Below are 17,094 nucleotides of genomic sequence, written 5' to 3'. Positions count from 1 at the left end.
GTCTGTGAGGGGACTCAGTAGAGTGACTGCTGGCATGGCCACTCCAGCAGGAGCAAGGGTTAATTTATTACCGGAGGCATCTGGAAGAGTCCAGAGCAGAGACAAAGGAAGGCAGGTTGGTCATGGCCAGGGCTAGGGAAGTGGGAGGGTGTAGTAGAGGTAGCCAGAGACAGAGCAGAGCAGAGCAAGTGCCAGAGACCGCCAGAGAGGGAGATGTCATAAAGAGGATGAGCAGCTTGGGGGAGGGGCTCCTTTGGGGAAAGAAAAGCTCACTTCACAAGTTCCAGAGGAACGCTTGCTTTTACCTGACCACCAGAAATCCAAGTCCCGCTTGGGCTCATTTCTGCATATATGGGCTTTGAGACCTAACACTCAGAACGGCCTGTATAAAATTACTGCAGTAGCAAACAAAAATCCAAAAAGGTGAAATTAAAAGACAGTTTGATTTTGGTTGCAATTGGGAATCTTGGGCGTTTCTGTTCTCCACATGCATCATGGGAAGAAACTAGACCTGCCTGTAATGAGTACCACTGTGGTCATTTCTGAAAGCGCCCCTGCTGGGCTGAAGTGCATCCCTCATCCCTGCTCTTGACCTCTGCCTATCAGAGTGTGAAACAGGGAGAGGGAGCCTGGAGCCAGCTCCTTACACAGTGTCAGTGACTGGTGTCTCTTCATGTCTAGGTTCTTACAAAATACTTAGGAGGTCCCGGAAGCCTACTGTGCTAAGGTAAGCTCTTAACATTTGGGAGGAGATGAGACCTACACGTGATACAAGTCGTCCCTCTAACTGGAGATGCAGCTAGGAAAGTGATGGCCTCCAAAGCATCCTTCTTGTTGCGGATTGGGACACTTTTAGGCCTGTTACCCCCTACCTTCAGCAATGTGTGCTAGAGGCAAGGAAGTCTCCTATCCTTTAAGCACAGCCATTTGGATGAGCATTTAGTGAAGGATGTGCCATCTGCCCAGCTGTTCAAGGGCCCAGCTGTTCTGGTGCTGCTTGCCAACTGTGAGGGCCCATCATTTGCCAAAGAATGATACCCTGGACATAAATAGTACGCAAATGCAAAGAGTGTTTTGTTCTGCAGAAGTCCAGCATGCTGGGGTCTCCCATTACCAGAATAGAGAGACAGCCAAGTGCGCTTGCAGGCCTGAGTTAAAGCACAGAAGGAGATTGCAGGATAGTTCACCTCTATGTTAATCTGTTGGGTCCATCTCTATGGACATTCCATTTTCTGAGTGTTGGGTCTGGAACTGTTGCTGGGGGAGGTCTGGAAACTGTTGCTGAGGAAGTAGCTAAGGAAGTCTGGAAACTGCCGTTGACCCATTGTCCTTGCCTCAGGCCAGGTGGCGGGGCAGCTTCTGAGGCCTGGACTTGGCTGGAATTGCCCAGTTTTTGGAAACATATTTAGGCCTAGTCTTCTTAACTGGCATTTTGAAGCCTGTCATGGAGTCAGCCTAGCCTTCTCACTACATCTAACAGAAGGGCAGCTTCTGTGTTCTTGTTTTCACAGTCCCTAAAACCTGACTCAGCTTATATTGGAAAGTCTCTCTAGTTTCCGGTCTGTTGTAAGTAGCCAATGAAAAGCCTTAGTGAATGTAAAGGAAAAAAAGAGAAGAAAAGGAAAGAAAAAAGAATTTTTGCCTCCACACAGTTGGAGCCTGAGACTGGCCAGCTGGCTTCTGGGTGTGGGGGTACCTGGAATTGTCCCTGTGACCCCCATGTGAAGGCCCCATCCCTGTGAACTCCATGAGAAGGTGTAAGACTCGAGAAAAGCCCTCTGAGCCCTATGTCCAGGAGGTCCCACTCACAGAGACACAGAGATGGAGATCGATGCAATAAGCAAGAGGTTTAATGATCCAGTGCACTGGGGTGACCCTGTAATCGGGACAGAGGTGACCCTGAAGAACAAAAGCCACACCCTTTATACTATTTCAGGGTATAGGCTTTAGGTTACAGCATGAGTTCGTTATTTCTCATTGGTGGATGGTGGGGCCTATTACCTTTTGAATTCATTGGTGGCCGCCTATTGTCCTTTGAATTAATTGGAGGCCCTTGGTGGGGAACTATCTTTGGCACGCAGAAGGGGTGGTGAAGGACCCCTGCTAAGGGCGGTTAGCTCATTTCCTGAAACTGGGTGTTATCCTAAATTCCACCTGGCGTTTGCCTAAGGCAGCTGTTGTCCTTAAGTTTGAATCTTACAAAGGCCCCATCCCGTGACCCCAGGGTAATTTAGTCTCTGTCTGTCCCTGTGACTTTCACTCCTCAGGTTGCCTTTTCTTTGAATGTTTCTGCAGCCAGAGCCAGCAGAGCCAGGTGTGGTTTGGAAGACCATTAATTAATTCCTCTTTGGCTGGAAGATTGAGAGTTCAAGGCTACACTGGGCTCCATAGGAAAACCCATGTCCCAGAAAGAAAGAAAAAAAGCCACACAAAGTGTACGATGCTCACTTCAATTTGAGTCTGAATGAATAACATACATGTGATTCTTAGAGTTTGAGCATCTACCACAGGTACACTAAGATAAAAGTCTTTAGCTGAGTTTTGAATTTATTTGAGTATTCTGTATTTTTACAAAGAAATCCTATTTGTGTGTGTGTGTGTGTGTGTGTGTGTGTGTGTGTGTGTGTGTGTGATGCATATGTGAGATGTATCCGTGCCATGGTTAGTGTGTAGCTCTCTCCTCTTCCATCAGTTCTGTCTCTCTGTCTGTGGAGAGCAGACTGAGGGCCGAGAGAGCTGCACTTTCACCTGAGCCATCTTGCTGGCCCTGGATTCCCATCTGCTAAGAGTGCCAGCCCTGGAAGCCAGTGAGTCCCACGGTCTGAGATAGTGGATAGAATTGATAGCAGTCCCTCCTTTGAGAGTAGCCAATGCATTCACGGGCAGGATGTGTATTTGTACTGAAGTAGCAACTGTCTGCTCAAGACGAGTGGGTCCATCGATGCTTAACCCCAATAAAGGTTTGGAATTTGTGTTTCTGCTTCCTTGACAATCACCTGCATTCCACTGCAGTTCACGACTATAATATATTCACAGAGGACCTAGCGTAGACCACACAGGCCCTGTGCTTGCTGCTTCGGTCTCTGTGAGAGCATCCGCACCTTGCCTAGTTGATTCAGAGCCGTGTTCTCCCTGTTTCTCCTCTGTTCTCTGGCGCTTACAGTCCTTCTGCCTCCTCTGACATGGGACTCTCTCAACTCTGAGGGGAGGAATTTCATGGAAACCCCACATTTAGACTCTCCCTGAGTAGTGTCTGGCAGTAGGTCTCTGCATCTGTTCCCGTGTGCTGCAAAGGGAGCATTTCTGATGATGGCTGTACAGGCCACTGCACTATGAGTGTAGCAGAATGTCATTGGAATCCCTCCATTTTGTTTTGTTGATTTTTACCCTAGGTCTCTGGGTATCTAGTCTCTAGTTCTCTTATTCACACAGTATTGGGAAGGGCTTCTTCTCATGGAGTAAGCCACAATCACATCAGACAGTGCCATCTTTGCGTTAGCAGATCCTGCAGGCAGGACAGATTGTAGGTCAAAGATTTTGTGGCCGGATTGGCGTCCACATTTCGCTTTTGGTAACCTGCAGAATACCTTCCCAAATCAAAGAGACCAGAATGTAGGGGGAAGGCTTCATGTTCAATGAGTTATATGGAATTTAAAATGTTATTTCGGGTCAAATGACAAAAAATTGATCTAGAATATGAAGTATTCCTTTGATAGTTTATGAAATCAATAACTTAGAGGTAGAATTTATTAGTAGACGATAATGACCATTTATAGACTTAAAAAATTCCTTCCATTATTTCATGAGTTTTTCTCTGTCTCATTTCTCAGTGACATTGACCAGCAGTACTTAAACTACATATTCAGGTAAGACTTTATTTACAGTTTTCAAGGGAAATGTATATCCTGCTAAGCCTGGAGATATGGTTTCGTTTTCCAGCAGTATTTTGACTATAGAGTTTTCCAGCACTATTTTGATTATAGAGTTTTAGGCAAACTGACTGCTAGGAGGAGCAGGTTTAAATTTTGTGTGTTGATCATAATCTGAAGAATCTAAATGGTTGGCCTACCCTTAAGCCTTGCAAGGCCTGTTTGGTCTTGAGCTTCAGAGGGTCTGACCCTTCCCCCTGGAGGGTGAGGGATATTTTTCCTAGTGCCCAAACCTTTGCTTCTAGACTGAATCCTGAATCCCTTATTCAAGTGGCCCTGAGTTTGGCTCCTGTGGTTAATGCCTGTCTTATCTGACCATCTCCCTCACCTCCTCCATCTTCACACAACAAACACCCGCACACCACACACCACACACATGCACACACAGAGACACCCCCCCCACACACACCCCTCAGTTTATAGAGCAGAGAGCCATAGGCCAGATCCCTTTGATAGGAAGCTTCAGACATTCTCAGGACTCTTCATTTTAATCCAGACCTAAGGTGGTTTTCATGGTGTGTTTGTTAAGGTGGGTAGTCATAGCCGAGGATTAATTTATAAATTTTTAAGTATGACACATGGATTCCTGTGTGTGCCTTGCAGAGGGTGGGGCTGTCCTGCTGCACTGGATAGTGCCTCAGGGTGTACACTCCAGACTTGACTGGGGATCCAAGTGTGCCTGCACCTACATACAGACTTTCAGTGAGGGCACCAGGTTAGATATGTCCCTTAGCACTTGAGGTGGCAGTTACTTGACGTACAACATTCAGCATTCACTGTGGCTCCGTTTTCAGAGAAAAGCTCCTGTTGGACAGCTCAACCCAGCAGTTATTAATACACCCTGTACTATTTTGATCTTTAATTAGTCGTGTGTGTGTGTGTGTGTGTGTGTGTGTGTGTGTTCATATGTGCACACACATGAGAACAAGTAGTGGCAGAGGGCAAACGAGTCACATTTTCTGGAGCCAGAGTTTCAGGTATCTGTGCATCCCCTGACATGGGTGCTAGGAACTGAACTCAGATCCTCTGCAAGAACAGTACACACTAACCACTTGAGTCATCTCTCCAGCCCCCCAGACACTGTTGAATGTAAAATTCACCCTGAGCACAGCTGTTTGCTACCTACTGGCTGGTGCTGTGTGTGTGTGTGTGTGTGTGTGTGTGTGTGTGTGTGTGTGTTTTGCGCGTGCGCGCGTGTGTGCATGCATGTGAGTATTCCAGAGGCCAGTGTCTGGAATCTTCCTTTGCTGTCTGCCTCTCTGAACTAGAGCTTGCTGTCTCAGCTAGGCTGCTGGGCAGAGAGCCCCTGGGATCTGCCTATCTCTACCTTTCAGCTACTGGCTGGGATTTAAGATGCTTTTCCCCAAAATGCCAAAGATCTTGGTGTTTAAAAATGTCCCTCAGTGCTACAGTTCAGTGGTAAAGTACCCAGCATGCACTGGGCATTGAACCCAATGCCCAGTTACTTCCCAGATGTTGGGTCATAGTATGCAGTTCTGCACAGAAGACGTGCCATGCAACCAAGGTACAGCAGCGTAGAAAATGAGCCTCTGTGAGACACGGCCATTTATTCTGTCCCCTTCCTCCTTCCCTCCCTCCTTCCCCGCCTTCTTCCTTTCCTCCCTCCCTCCCTCTCTCCCTCCGTCGCTGTTAGATGCCATTGCCTATGACACTGATGTCTGGACTTCTGGCTGAGGTTGAAGCAGACTCAGACTCCCGTGAAGCACCAACTCTGTCCAGACCTTTTTCATGAGTAAAGTGGTGAAGAGCTGAATCAGGACCAGGACCACTTTTCAGCTGGCCACCGCTGATTGGTGCTGGGAAATCCGCATCCAGGACCCTGCACTCTACTCAGATGAATGGGTTGTTCTGTCTGGGCCAGCCTGGAGCACTGCCTGCCAGGGCAGAGATTCATTTGCTCTCTCAGTATTTTAAGAGATGTGCAAGCGGAAGGTTCTCCATCTCTGACAGATAATCTGCTTCACTGACAGTGCATTTGCTCCTGACTCTGACTCTTGGGTCACCACAGATACACCCAGGGGCGATTAACTGCATCAGCACCACTTTGAGCCCCTGTATTGTGCCTTATACCAGTACACTTGGGACCCAGAGATTAATACCATATGGCTCTTCCCTCTGAGAAGGTACAGGGTAGAATAAGGAGAGGGCTAGCGCTGCCCTTGCAGTTCAGACAGATGAATAAGGCTGTGGCCTCATTCAGGGAGCGGTTGGTAGAGGGCTAAAAATAACGGAAACTTCTAAGTATGGGTGTGCCTTCTGTCTGCATTTGGAGAATTTAGGCAGTAAATGAGGGTGTCCTTGTATTCTGAATTCTTCTAATCTGAGTTCCTCCAATGTATAAAATACAGAATTATTACTGTAATGTTGCTAACACATTCTCTACTTCCTTGTTCTCGGGTAAGACTATGCATAAGCCTGTAAATGAGCTTGGTGGGGGTGCAGCATGCAGGCTAGAGTGTGGAGACCACGGCTCCCCTGTATCTTCCCACTTCATTTCCTCAGCTGATGTATGTTTCATTCCGATGCTAGAACACTGTGCTTAATGGCTCAGGCCTATTTTCAGTTACTAAGGAGACTGAGGCAGCGTGAGCCCAAGTTCAAGATTATTTGGTGAGTTCAAGGGTAGCCTGAGCAACTTAGTAAGACTTTATCTCTAAAACTGAAGAATAAAAATAGAGCTGAAGGTATAACTCGGCAGTAGGACACTTGCATGTATATGTTAGGTTCAATCCCCAGTGCCATACACAGAAACACACCACACACACACACCACATACATACACATACACACACACATTACATACCATGCATATACACACACTCACACACACAGAAACATACATATGTATACATATACTATACACATGGACACAGAGACACATATTACACATATACCATACACTACACACACATACATCACACATACACACACATACATATACACATACATATTACATACCACACATATATACACACTCACACACACAGAGACATACATACACACAGACACATATACCATACACAGGGTCACAGAGACACATATCACACATACACCATAGACTACACACACACACACACACACACACACACACACACACACACACACACACACACATATTGGCACTCAGTAAACATTTCATCAAGAAGTAGGTTTTTTTAAAAGGTCTGCCATTCATAATAAATTATTAGCATAATTTTTATATTGTTACATCTTTTTTATACTATATGCAATTTATAATTTTAGGGGTTTCAAGTTATATTTCTCTTCAGACACATTCTCACCACAAATACATTCAGAGGTGATGAGTCTGTTAGAACCCATACTGAGCTTCAGCTGTGTGCCTGACTGCTTGTGACCCCGAGATGAGTGAGACACGGTTCTGGTCCCCAGGATGGCACAGCACAAGTATGGGGTAAGGCTGGCTTTGTGAAATTCCTAGTGAGGATTGAAGAGTCAACTCAATTTTTTTAACCTAATAGAATGATCCTGATAGTATTTAAGGTACCGTGGCAGGGCCTAGAAGACATGTTGGCTTGGAAAAGGGGTTTCCATGCCCTGCCATGGGAGCAATAAGTTTTATGCTCCTAAAGTTAGAAGCAAAAGAGGATTACAAGTTAAAGTAATGAAGGCTGTACACTTAAAGACTGCGGAAGATGTACAAAGCCCATGCAGAAGATGTACAAAGCCCATGCAGAGGACTAAGCCAGTTCTGCAGTGTCATGTAGTTCATGCTTTGTGTGTGTGTGTGTGTGTGTGTGTGTGTGTGTGTGTGTGTGTGTGTGTGAACGTGTAAATCCTGTCTTACAAACTTACAGATTCTTGAATAATGGGACATAGGGCTTGAACTCCTCCCCTTTTTCATAAGCCTTTTCTCTTCCTATCTCCATCGTTCTAAGAAATCCCAGTTTTAAAAAAGCAAAAGCACAAGGCAGGGATTAAAATACAGCTCATTAGAACGACTAGCATCATGAAACCCCTAGGTTCAACTTGATTTTGGAAAATCAGAAATGCCCAGATGCTATCCTTGGGGATTGTGATGTGAGTCAGGATGCTGGACTGTTCTGTCCTACAGCCTTGTTAGAGCCCGAGCAGGCCTTCCCGTACCTGCAATCCTAACTCCTGAACTTAGCACTATTTATTCCTACCCTGTAATTAGATCCGTTGCTGGATGACATGGAGTTCTGCTAGAAGCTGCAGAAGGTGGGAGTTCAGCCCTTTGCAGCTGGGCTCAGGGAGCACTGGGAGTGCAGGGAGATGGAGAGGCTCCAGGGGGAAGGATGTAGTGCCAAGATGGAGTATGGCCACATCAGAGGAACACTCCTTCACATTCCTCACCACTTGGCATCTAGTGAGCATTGGCTCAGGCAGTCTTTGGCTATGTGGTGGGAAGATGGGTAAATTTGTGAGGGAGTCAGTTGGAAATTTAACTACTCTTTACACAGCTCATCTTATGACAAAAATATCCTTAGCTCCCATCCAACCGTTAGCTTTTAGCTTGCAACCTACTTGAACTTTGGAACTTGCATTGTTTAGCTTTCAAATAATAATTATACATTAAATGGACAGTATAATAGGGCCAGCCAGGGCCAAGGAAAGTAATAAATGAAGGAAGGACATGAAACCCTTGTCCCAGGCATGAGCCTCTGCCTTAGTTAGGGTTTTCTTGCTGTGAACCATGCATGTGACACCATGACCAAGGCAACTCTTAGAAAGGCAGGTGTTTAATTGGGGCTGGCTTACAGTTTCAGAAGTTCAGTCTATTATGATCATGGTGGAAAGCACGGCAGCATGCAGGCAGACATGGTGCTAGAGGAAATGAGAGTTCTACATCTTGGTCCAAAAGCAGCCAGGAAGACATTGTCTTCTGTGGGCAGCCAGCCAGGAGGAGGCTAGAATACCACATTGGGCAGAGCCTAAGCCTAGGTGACCTCAAAGCCCACCCCACAGTGACACACCCCCTCATACAAGGCCCACCTACTCCAACAAGGCCACATTTCCTAATAGTGTTAGTCCCTGTAGCCAAGCATTTAAACACATGAGTTTATGGATGACAAACCTATTCAAACCAACACAGCCCTCTTGCCAAGTCATAAGCCATTCCCAATCATTCGGGATCTGGGTTTAAGCAGAAAGACCAGCTTGGGTAGTCAGCTTTCTTTCAGGTAACGTTAACTGGTAAAATTGGGTGGAAATGTGTATTTTTAAATGCATTTTTAGGTGTTGGGTGTGTGCTGAAGAAAGCTTTCCTAACTGTTCTGCTGTGTTTTGCTTGTTTTGTTTTCAGCATGGTACTCCTGGCATTTGCGTCTCACCCCACAGGTAAGCCACTCTTGTGCTTATTTCTAATCCTTGTTCAAAACCAGGAGTCTGAACCTCCTTAGAGCTCTGAAGGCGTTCTGTAAGAGACTGGAGGATGTGAATAGTCTACTGATTTGCAACTACATTTCACCCAATTGGTGGGCGGGGAATGTGGCTCAGTGGTAGAACACTTGCCTAGCATGGACAGCCCCTGGGTTGATCCCAGCTCTGTAGAATAGGAAGGCAAAAAAATGCCCCATGTGGATTTATTGCCCGTCAATGTATTCTGTTTTTAACATTTTTATTTATTTATTTAATGTTTGAGTACTCTGTCACATGTTCGTGCCCATGCCAGAAGAGGACATCGGATCCCCCTTTAGATGATCGTGAGCCACCATGTGGGTTCTGGGAATTGAACTCAGGACCTGTGGAAGGTCAGCCAGTGCTCTTAACCACTGAGCCATCTCACCAGCCCCATGAATTTATTCTTATCCCTGTTGTTTTATTATATTTTGAACTTTGAACTTTTTAATTACCCTACAGAATAATAGGCTCTCTAGTGACACTTTCCCACATCTCTATCATTGTACTTTACCTCAGTCCTGCCGTCCCTTGTCCTCTCTGTACCGCCCCCTCAGTCTCCTCGTCCCTCTGCCCCCGACAGTCTCCCTCACACTCTCATGTCATGTATGTAACTCTGTATGTTTTGAAGCTGTGGTAGTTTGAATATGCTTGGGCCCTGTTGGAAAAAATGTGGAGTAGTGTTGGAAAAAGTGATGGGGAGTAGGTGTCACTGTGGGTGTAGGCTTTAAGACCCTCATCCCAGCTGCCTGGAAGTCAGTCTTCTCCTAGCAGCCTTCAGATGAAGACGCAGAACTCTCAGCTCCTGCACCATGTTTTTCTGGATGCTACCATGCTCCTGCCTTGATGATAATGGACTGAACCTGTAAGCCAGCCCCGGGGAAATGTTGTCCTTATGAGAGTCACCTTGGTCATGGTGTCTGTTAACAACAGTAAAACCCCAAGACAGAAGCCTAGAATCAGCATATGAGAAAAAAAGTGACAATTGTCTTTCTGAGTCTGACTTGTTTTGCTTAATATGAAGATCTCTAATGCTGTTCATTTGACATAATGTTCTCCTTTATGGTTGAATAAAACTGCAGCATGTGGGGTGTGTGTGTGTGTGTGTGTGTGTGTGTGTGTGTGTGTGTGAGAGAGAGAGAGAGAGAGAGACAGAGACAGAGAGAGAGACAGAGAGAGACAGAGAGAAAGAGACAGAGAGAGAGACAGAGAGAGAGAGAGACAAACAGACAGACAGACAGACATGTGGATGTCAGGGAACAATGTTCAGCAGCAGTTGATTCTGACATAGGTTCTGAGTGTCAGGCGTGGGTAGTCAGACTTGGTTGCAAGTGCTTACCTCAAAGTCATCCTGTTAGCCCTGATGACATCATTTTAACATAATTTCTTTTATATACTACTTAATCTTTTTAGTGCTGGAGTAAAAATCCGTTCTCAAATTCTTTTTACTTTGTTGCTGCCTCAGTTGCTCTAACATTGTCATCCCGATTTAGGAATTTCCCTAACGTTGTGCTCTGTCGTGCAGCTTTGTCTGTTTTTTACTTTGAAAGGTTTGAAGTCCTATTAGTCTGTGTTCTGTTCCTAATAATGCAAAACTGCAGACTGACTGAATTATTTTTTTGAAAAGAGACATTTTATTTCTTAGTTGTGGCCCACGGTTACAGGACCACTTCCAGTGAGACTTTCTTAGTTGGTTACTAGGGTTTTTAGGGTCAGAGCCTGGGTCCTAGCAGCTCACTAAACTAGGCTTTGCCAGCAGTCAGTGGCTTAAGTAAGGAGGTAAGTAACAGTGAAAGGCTGAGAGAGATTTACATGGTGCAGCCATGCTGGCAAGAGGAGCAAATGCAGAAGCTCAGGAAGCAGCCAGTCCTCAAGGTAGAGTCTTGCATTAGGTGTGCATTGTGCTTTATGTTTCTGTACCTATACGCTTCTGTGCGGAGGTGGAAGCCAGGGGACAGACAAGCTTTACCTTGTGTTCTAAGATAGGCACTGTCTGTGGCCCGGGGTTGTCAGTTAGGCCAGGCTGGCTTACCAGAAAGCCCCAAGGATCATCCTGTCTGCCTCTCTAGGTCTGGAATTAGAATTAGACACCATTGTGTCTAGCCTTTTTAGGTGGGTTCTGGGAATCAAGCTTGGGTCCTCATGCTTATGCACCATGCACTGAGATATCCCCCAGGCCTTAAGTATCTATCACATTAAAACTACCTTCATTTCTGACAAGTCGTTGGCACAGGCAGTCGCAAAGGTCAGCCACAGTGGCACATGGGAGAGAAAAGGAGTTTGTGCTTGTGCGCTTCGTCTGGTCTCTATCCTGTGGAATAGAGGATACCAGTGTTGGTGGTACACACATCTTTAATAAATCTACCAGTGTTGGTGGTACACACATCTTTAATTCCCAGCATTCAGGAGGCAAAGGCAGATGGGTCTCTGTGAGTTCGAGGCCAGCCTGATCTACAGAGTGAGTTCTAGGTCAGCCAAGGAAACACAGAGACATCCTGTCTTGGGCAGAGGGGAAGAAAAACCAAGAGAAAGAAAGAAAGAAAATAAATCTACAAGTATTAAATTGTGTGTGGGTAATGCACCCCCTTACCTTTTTAAATCCTAATTCATCTCCCAAAGTCCCTGCTTCTCGCCACCTCTTTTCTGTTGTTGTTGTGGTTGGTTGGTTTTATGCCTCCTTTTACATCACAGGGTAGACTAACCTTGAATATGAGTTTTGAGGGACTTGCTTTTGGTCACAGTGTTTTGTCTCAGCAATGGTAACTCTAACTAGGACACTGCTGAATCTTTCCCGTTTTCACATATAGAAAGCACAACACACCTACAGAAGTGTCAGCATTTAATGTTTTCTGTTGTCTGTGTTGCCGTCATGACTCTTCACATGCTTTTGGCCTCACAGATCTTTAATGTGCACCCCTGCCTTTCAAATGGAAACGTCCACTTGCAGGTTCCCCTGTTTTACTTCCTGAGGTAGTCCCAGTGGATTTGTCAAATGGATGGATGGATGGATGGATGGATGGATGGATGGATGGATAGATAGATAGATAGATAGATAGATAGATAGATAGATAGAATGAATATCAATCCAGTGAGCCTGTTTGTCCTGCAGCTAAGGGATTATGATTTTAAATCTGTCACACAGTAATCATAGTTGGAAGGCATCTTAACAGTTATCCCAGGAGCTACCAAAATTTGCAAGGGAGGGAGCTGGAACTCCGAGGGTTAAATCCCATGACCAAGAGGAGGCAGAGCTGGTGTGCAGCAGGAGAACCTAGAGTTGAGGCCATCGACCTGTGCTCAGTTCCCTTTAGTCTCTGCTTTCCTGGGGCCCTGCTCATTGTGGCGTGTCCTGAGCGTTTGAGTGAGTACACGTCTCAGACATTTCTGTGGCTTGCCTTCTGAAGCTGCTTTTGTTTTGGTCTTTTATCCTGCAGCTTTCAAATATAGATATGCTGGTAATGAATAGCTTATCTGTTTTGGCCATTGACCCCCCCTCCCTTTTTGACTTGCGTTACTTAAGTTTTCAGGTCCATATGACAGTACCTTGGATGTGTTTCTCCTGTGTGCGTCGGCAGCCTGAGAGTATGGAATGGCTCACACAGAAGAATTCTCTTAAATGAGCATCAGTTTTTTTTTCCTAAGAAATACTGATATCCTACAACTAGACAGCGATGATTATAGCTTTAATTTTTTCAAACCTTATTTTAATGATTTTTTTTAAACACTTTAATCTTCCTTGTAACCCACCAACCACCAGAGATAGTGGAAAAGAAAGGAAATGGGGGACGTGGACCTGTTTAGAAAGATTCTTTGGAGCAACTCTCATCTGTGCTGTCTGGAAATCAGCAGTTCAGTTCACGGGTCAGCAGGCAGTGGCCGTGTGATCTACTCGCAAACACCTCACGGATATACCAGCTGTACAGTTTGGTAGAGTCGGGTTAGCAGTAGGGGTGACAGGACCTAGCAGAGACAGCCAGGCCTCAGTCTTGGCTTCAGTCAGTAGGAGGGACCTGGAGGAACACCAGGAGAAATTCTCGGCTGTTCCTCTGTTAGAGAAGCGAAGATCCGTGAAGACACAAGACACACAAGCATTGCACAGATAGCTGTATGGCAAGCCAAGCCTTCTCTCTGTCACTCTGTGGAGTCCTGTTTATGCCCTCCAGACATCACGTGTCCTCCATGTGCCCTGCCTCAGCGTGGCTCTTGCCTCAGCACCTGCGTGCAATCAGCCCGAGTCCTTGGAACAAACTGCAGCACGCCACCAGAAGTTTCTGATGCGTTTCTCTCTATGGCGTCCTGACAAATGCAGCTCAACTATGCAGTGTAAGGTGGACCAGTACATGCATGTCGTTAGCGAAGAATCTTTCATCCTTTCACGTCCTTGATTTAGCAGAACACCCTCTCTCCTGGGTCTGCTTCAGTGAATCGTCCCTTCACATGTTTGCCCCAGCAAAACAACTTTCCAAGGAACTGTTAAGTTTCCACTTGAAATGCTCACACAGCTGTGAGCATCCTGAAACCCAGAAAGTAGACATTTCAAGGCATGAGTGAATTATGGTGTGAATTATATCTCAGTCAGAAAGTGCGTCAGAGACAAAAAAGAAAACTCTGATCTGAGAGCTGATTTGGAGTGTGGTCACCGTGAAAGAGAGTAATTCTTTAAATTATGTTTGTAGGAGCTCGTATGTGTCACTTAGTGGTAGAGACTTAGAGACTTGGGTAGCATGTGTGAGCTCTGGGTTCAGTTCCTAGAACTGATTGTGTGTGTGTGTATGTGTGTGTGTGTGCGCGCTCACACACGCATGGGTGTTTGTTCATGTGTTTGTTTGTCCATGTATGTATAAGCATGTGCTGTAAGCTTGTTATACAAGAGGAGTCCTGTGTGTGACTTCACATTAACCAAAGTGATGTCATTTCATTCATGAGAAGGATTTTGGCAGAGCTAATGTTTGGCTGCACCTCTTACATCTACAGCAGGGATAACCTCGACTTCCTTTGCTGTAGACAGCTGAGGCTCCCTAGGAAATGAATGCCTGCAAACTTCAGTGTCCAGAATCCTAGTTGTCTGAGCTCTAAAGCCCTGGCAAGGGTAGGTGTGGAGTGATGAATGGATATGTCCGTTGGCAGCAGTCCAGAAGGAGCTGGATTCTTCTGTGTGTACTAGAAGCAAGTTCATGATCTAATTCCTGAGCAGCGACGTTGTAAGCCACACTGCCAGTCTGTGTGTTGTGTAATGTGAAGGTGCCTTCTTTTGTGTGTGTGTGCATGTATGCATACATATTGATGCATGTTAATATGCGTGGGGATGTACACACGTGTGAGTGTGTGAATAAAGGACAGGCAGACCGAGTGTCATTTCTCAGGACATCATCCACACTGCTCTTTTGAGACAGGATCGCTCACTTTTATCTGGATTTGACAGTTCAGCCAGGCCAGCTAGCAGGTAGCAAACCTTAAAGGGTCGCCTGCCTCTGTTCTCCAGTCCTAGGATTACAAACCTGCCATGCTCCTGGGTTTTATGAGAAGGCACGGTGCTTGTGTGCATTACTGACTGAGCCATCTCCTTAGCTGCAAGCTTTATTTGTTTTATAAAAGTGTTCTGTGTGGTCACAAAGATCTTGTTTCTCACTTTCTTAGAGTTCTTACGAATTGTGTATCAAGATGCCTTAGGAATGTCTGCCTCTCCTGTCTCTGATTTGGGGAATTCCACAGATGTCGAAGCTTAGCAGCGAAGTTTTCCATTGAGCTGAGTCTGTATGAGTTGTACACAATCCTCAGAAGTGTGCAGAAACTAACCTATACAACCACGAGTAGCAGCCCATTGCTTCAAAGTCCCTCAGGAATAGTTGAGTGCTTTATGTTTATTTCTTAGAGCAGATCACCAAGACAGTAAGGCCTATGGTATGAACAGTGACAGGAGTTCAGTGTCTTAGTTTCCTTTCCTGTTGCTGTGACAAAGCCCAACTCATCTAGATCGCAAGTTCCTTAGGGCTGTATATTTTTCTTTATTTCCCCCCTCTCCCTGTCTGTCCCAGGCCATTCTTCTTGTTCTTTAGACTCCCCAAGCCTGGGCTAGGCTATAAATATTACCCATGTACCCTCGCCAGCTTACCCAGAGGGAACATTTATGGCAAAATGGGTACATCCAGGAGCTCTCAAGGTCCTGGATTTAACTCTTAGCCCTTTCTGCCATTCCTCATTATCTCCCTAACTGCACTGCAGTTCCTCACACACTGGGAGGCAGATTGGGCAGAGGCCAAGAAGCAGCAGCTGCAGAAGAGACAGCACAGATTCTCCATGGCTGAGCAGGGCCTCAGCCTCTCTCGCAGTCCATAGTGCCAGGGTTGTCTTGGTTGTCACTCCTCTTCGGAAAAAGACTGTTCTTTCGGTGTTCTTTTATGTGCCTGGTACATTATTCACTCGATCTGAAACTGGCAGGTAAAGGCAGGCTCCTTTCCTCTGACACTGTCCCTTGTGTGGATGCTGCCCCCTGAAGGAAGATCTAAGGTGTGGGCTGACCTGGGTGCACATTCTGGTTCCACAGTTAAACAATTAGAAAATTTTAGCCGTGTTTCTTCTCTGGGCTTCAGATGGAGTCAAGGTAATAGAACCTCTCGGAGTTACTACAGAGATAAGTGTAAGAGACAGTCACATTTCACACAAGGCTCTGCACAAAACAGGCTGCTTTATTCTTTATTCTTAGCAGGAGGCAATAGAATATTCTTCAGGATGTGGTAGCTGGAGGGCTGAGACATTCCTAATACAGGTTCTATTGGAAGGTGGAAGACATTCTGTGGAGTGCTGACCCAAAGGCGAGTCCTTGACCTTTGACGGGCTGAGTTAACAACTAAATCCCCTTGCCTAGCATGCGCAAGGCCCTGAGTTCGGTCCCCAGCTCCCGGAAAAAAAAAAAAAAAGAAAAAAGAAAAAGAAAAAAACAAAACAACTAAATCCCTCAGACCTCTTTATTAGACATATATGTGCATAAATGAAGATCTCTCCACTGTTAAGACATCCAAATGGTCAGAGGTATAGAATTGGAACTAATAGGTAGCTGAACCATTTGAGTTCACATAGGAGGCTTTATATAGAAGTGTAGCAGTCCCCTGAGTCTTGTTCTGAAATGCATGCATGTGTGCCTGTGTGTGTATGTGCATGGCCGCACACATGTTTCTGCTGATAGAACCCAGATTACTGCGTGTGCCCTCTGAGTGTCTGTGAAATCTTGACTCGGAGCTGTGTGTAGTGAAGGAAATAGCTCTTACAGCAAGCTCTTTAGCGGGGAATAATTAGGAACATCAGCCCAGTCCCCCAGGCTATGCAAAACAGACCCTGACCAGAGCCCAGTCCTCTGGAGAGCCAGGCTCCTGCAGAAACTCCAGATTTGGAAGGATTAAGCTGTCTACTGTTGAAATGCTTAATTCCTTTCCTTGAGTCATTTTTGGAAGGGTTTCTGCTTTTTTAATCTCCTGACTTCTTGTTTGTAACCAAGTTCAAATTCCAGAAACAGCCAATATGTGTGATTATTTCCTCTTGTACTAAAAATGGAACTAAAAGAATGAACTTACTTCACGAGAAACAAATGTACCCTTTGGGCTGTAAACTGAACTGAGTGGTCACGATTGCCCTGGGCCCTGTGCTGTTTGTGCAGTAATTAAACAAAAGGAGGAAAAGCATCTTTAGAGGGACCTTTCCTCTGACACTGTCCCTGTGTGACTGCTGGCCACTAAAGGGAAGATCTAGGGTCTGGGTTGACCTGGGTTAA

General features: G+C 45.7%; 1 protein-coding gene across 7 annotated transcripts in view; it reads left to right on the top strand.

The window, feature by feature from the left end:
- The window catches only part of Tmem241 (transmembrane protein 241), a 152,234-nt gene that overhangs the window by 52,439 nt on the left and 82,701 nt on the right, over positions 1 to 17,094 (top strand). For 6 of the 7 annotated variants that reach the window (XR_001842036.3, XM_017601069.3, XM_039097282.2 and 3 more), the window contains exons 9-11: positions 682 to 727; positions 3,831 to 3,866; positions 9,235 to 9,269. Coding sequence is in view for 5 of the 7 variants with exons in the window: in XM_017601069.3 (XP_017456558.1) it covers positions 682 to 727; positions 3,831 to 3,866; positions 9,235 to 9,269 (117 nt within the window). In the remaining 2 variants the exon portion in view is untranslated. Of the gene's footprint in view, positions 1 to 681; positions 728 to 2,295; positions 2,511 to 3,830; positions 3,867 to 9,234; positions 9,270 to 17,094 lie in introns of all 7 variants that reach the window. The other variant, XR_005496208.2, reaches the window with a different exon arrangement.

This window comes from Rattus norvegicus, chromosome 18 (assembly GCF_036323735.1).
Source record: "Rattus norvegicus strain BN/NHsdMcwi chromosome 18, GRCr8, whole genome shotgun sequence".
NCBI classification, from domain to species: domain Eukaryota; kingdom Metazoa; phylum Chordata; class Mammalia; order Rodentia; family Muridae; genus Rattus; species Rattus norvegicus.
Note: the sequence above shows the minus strand (reverse complement) of the source record. Positions and strands in the feature narration are given on the sequence as shown.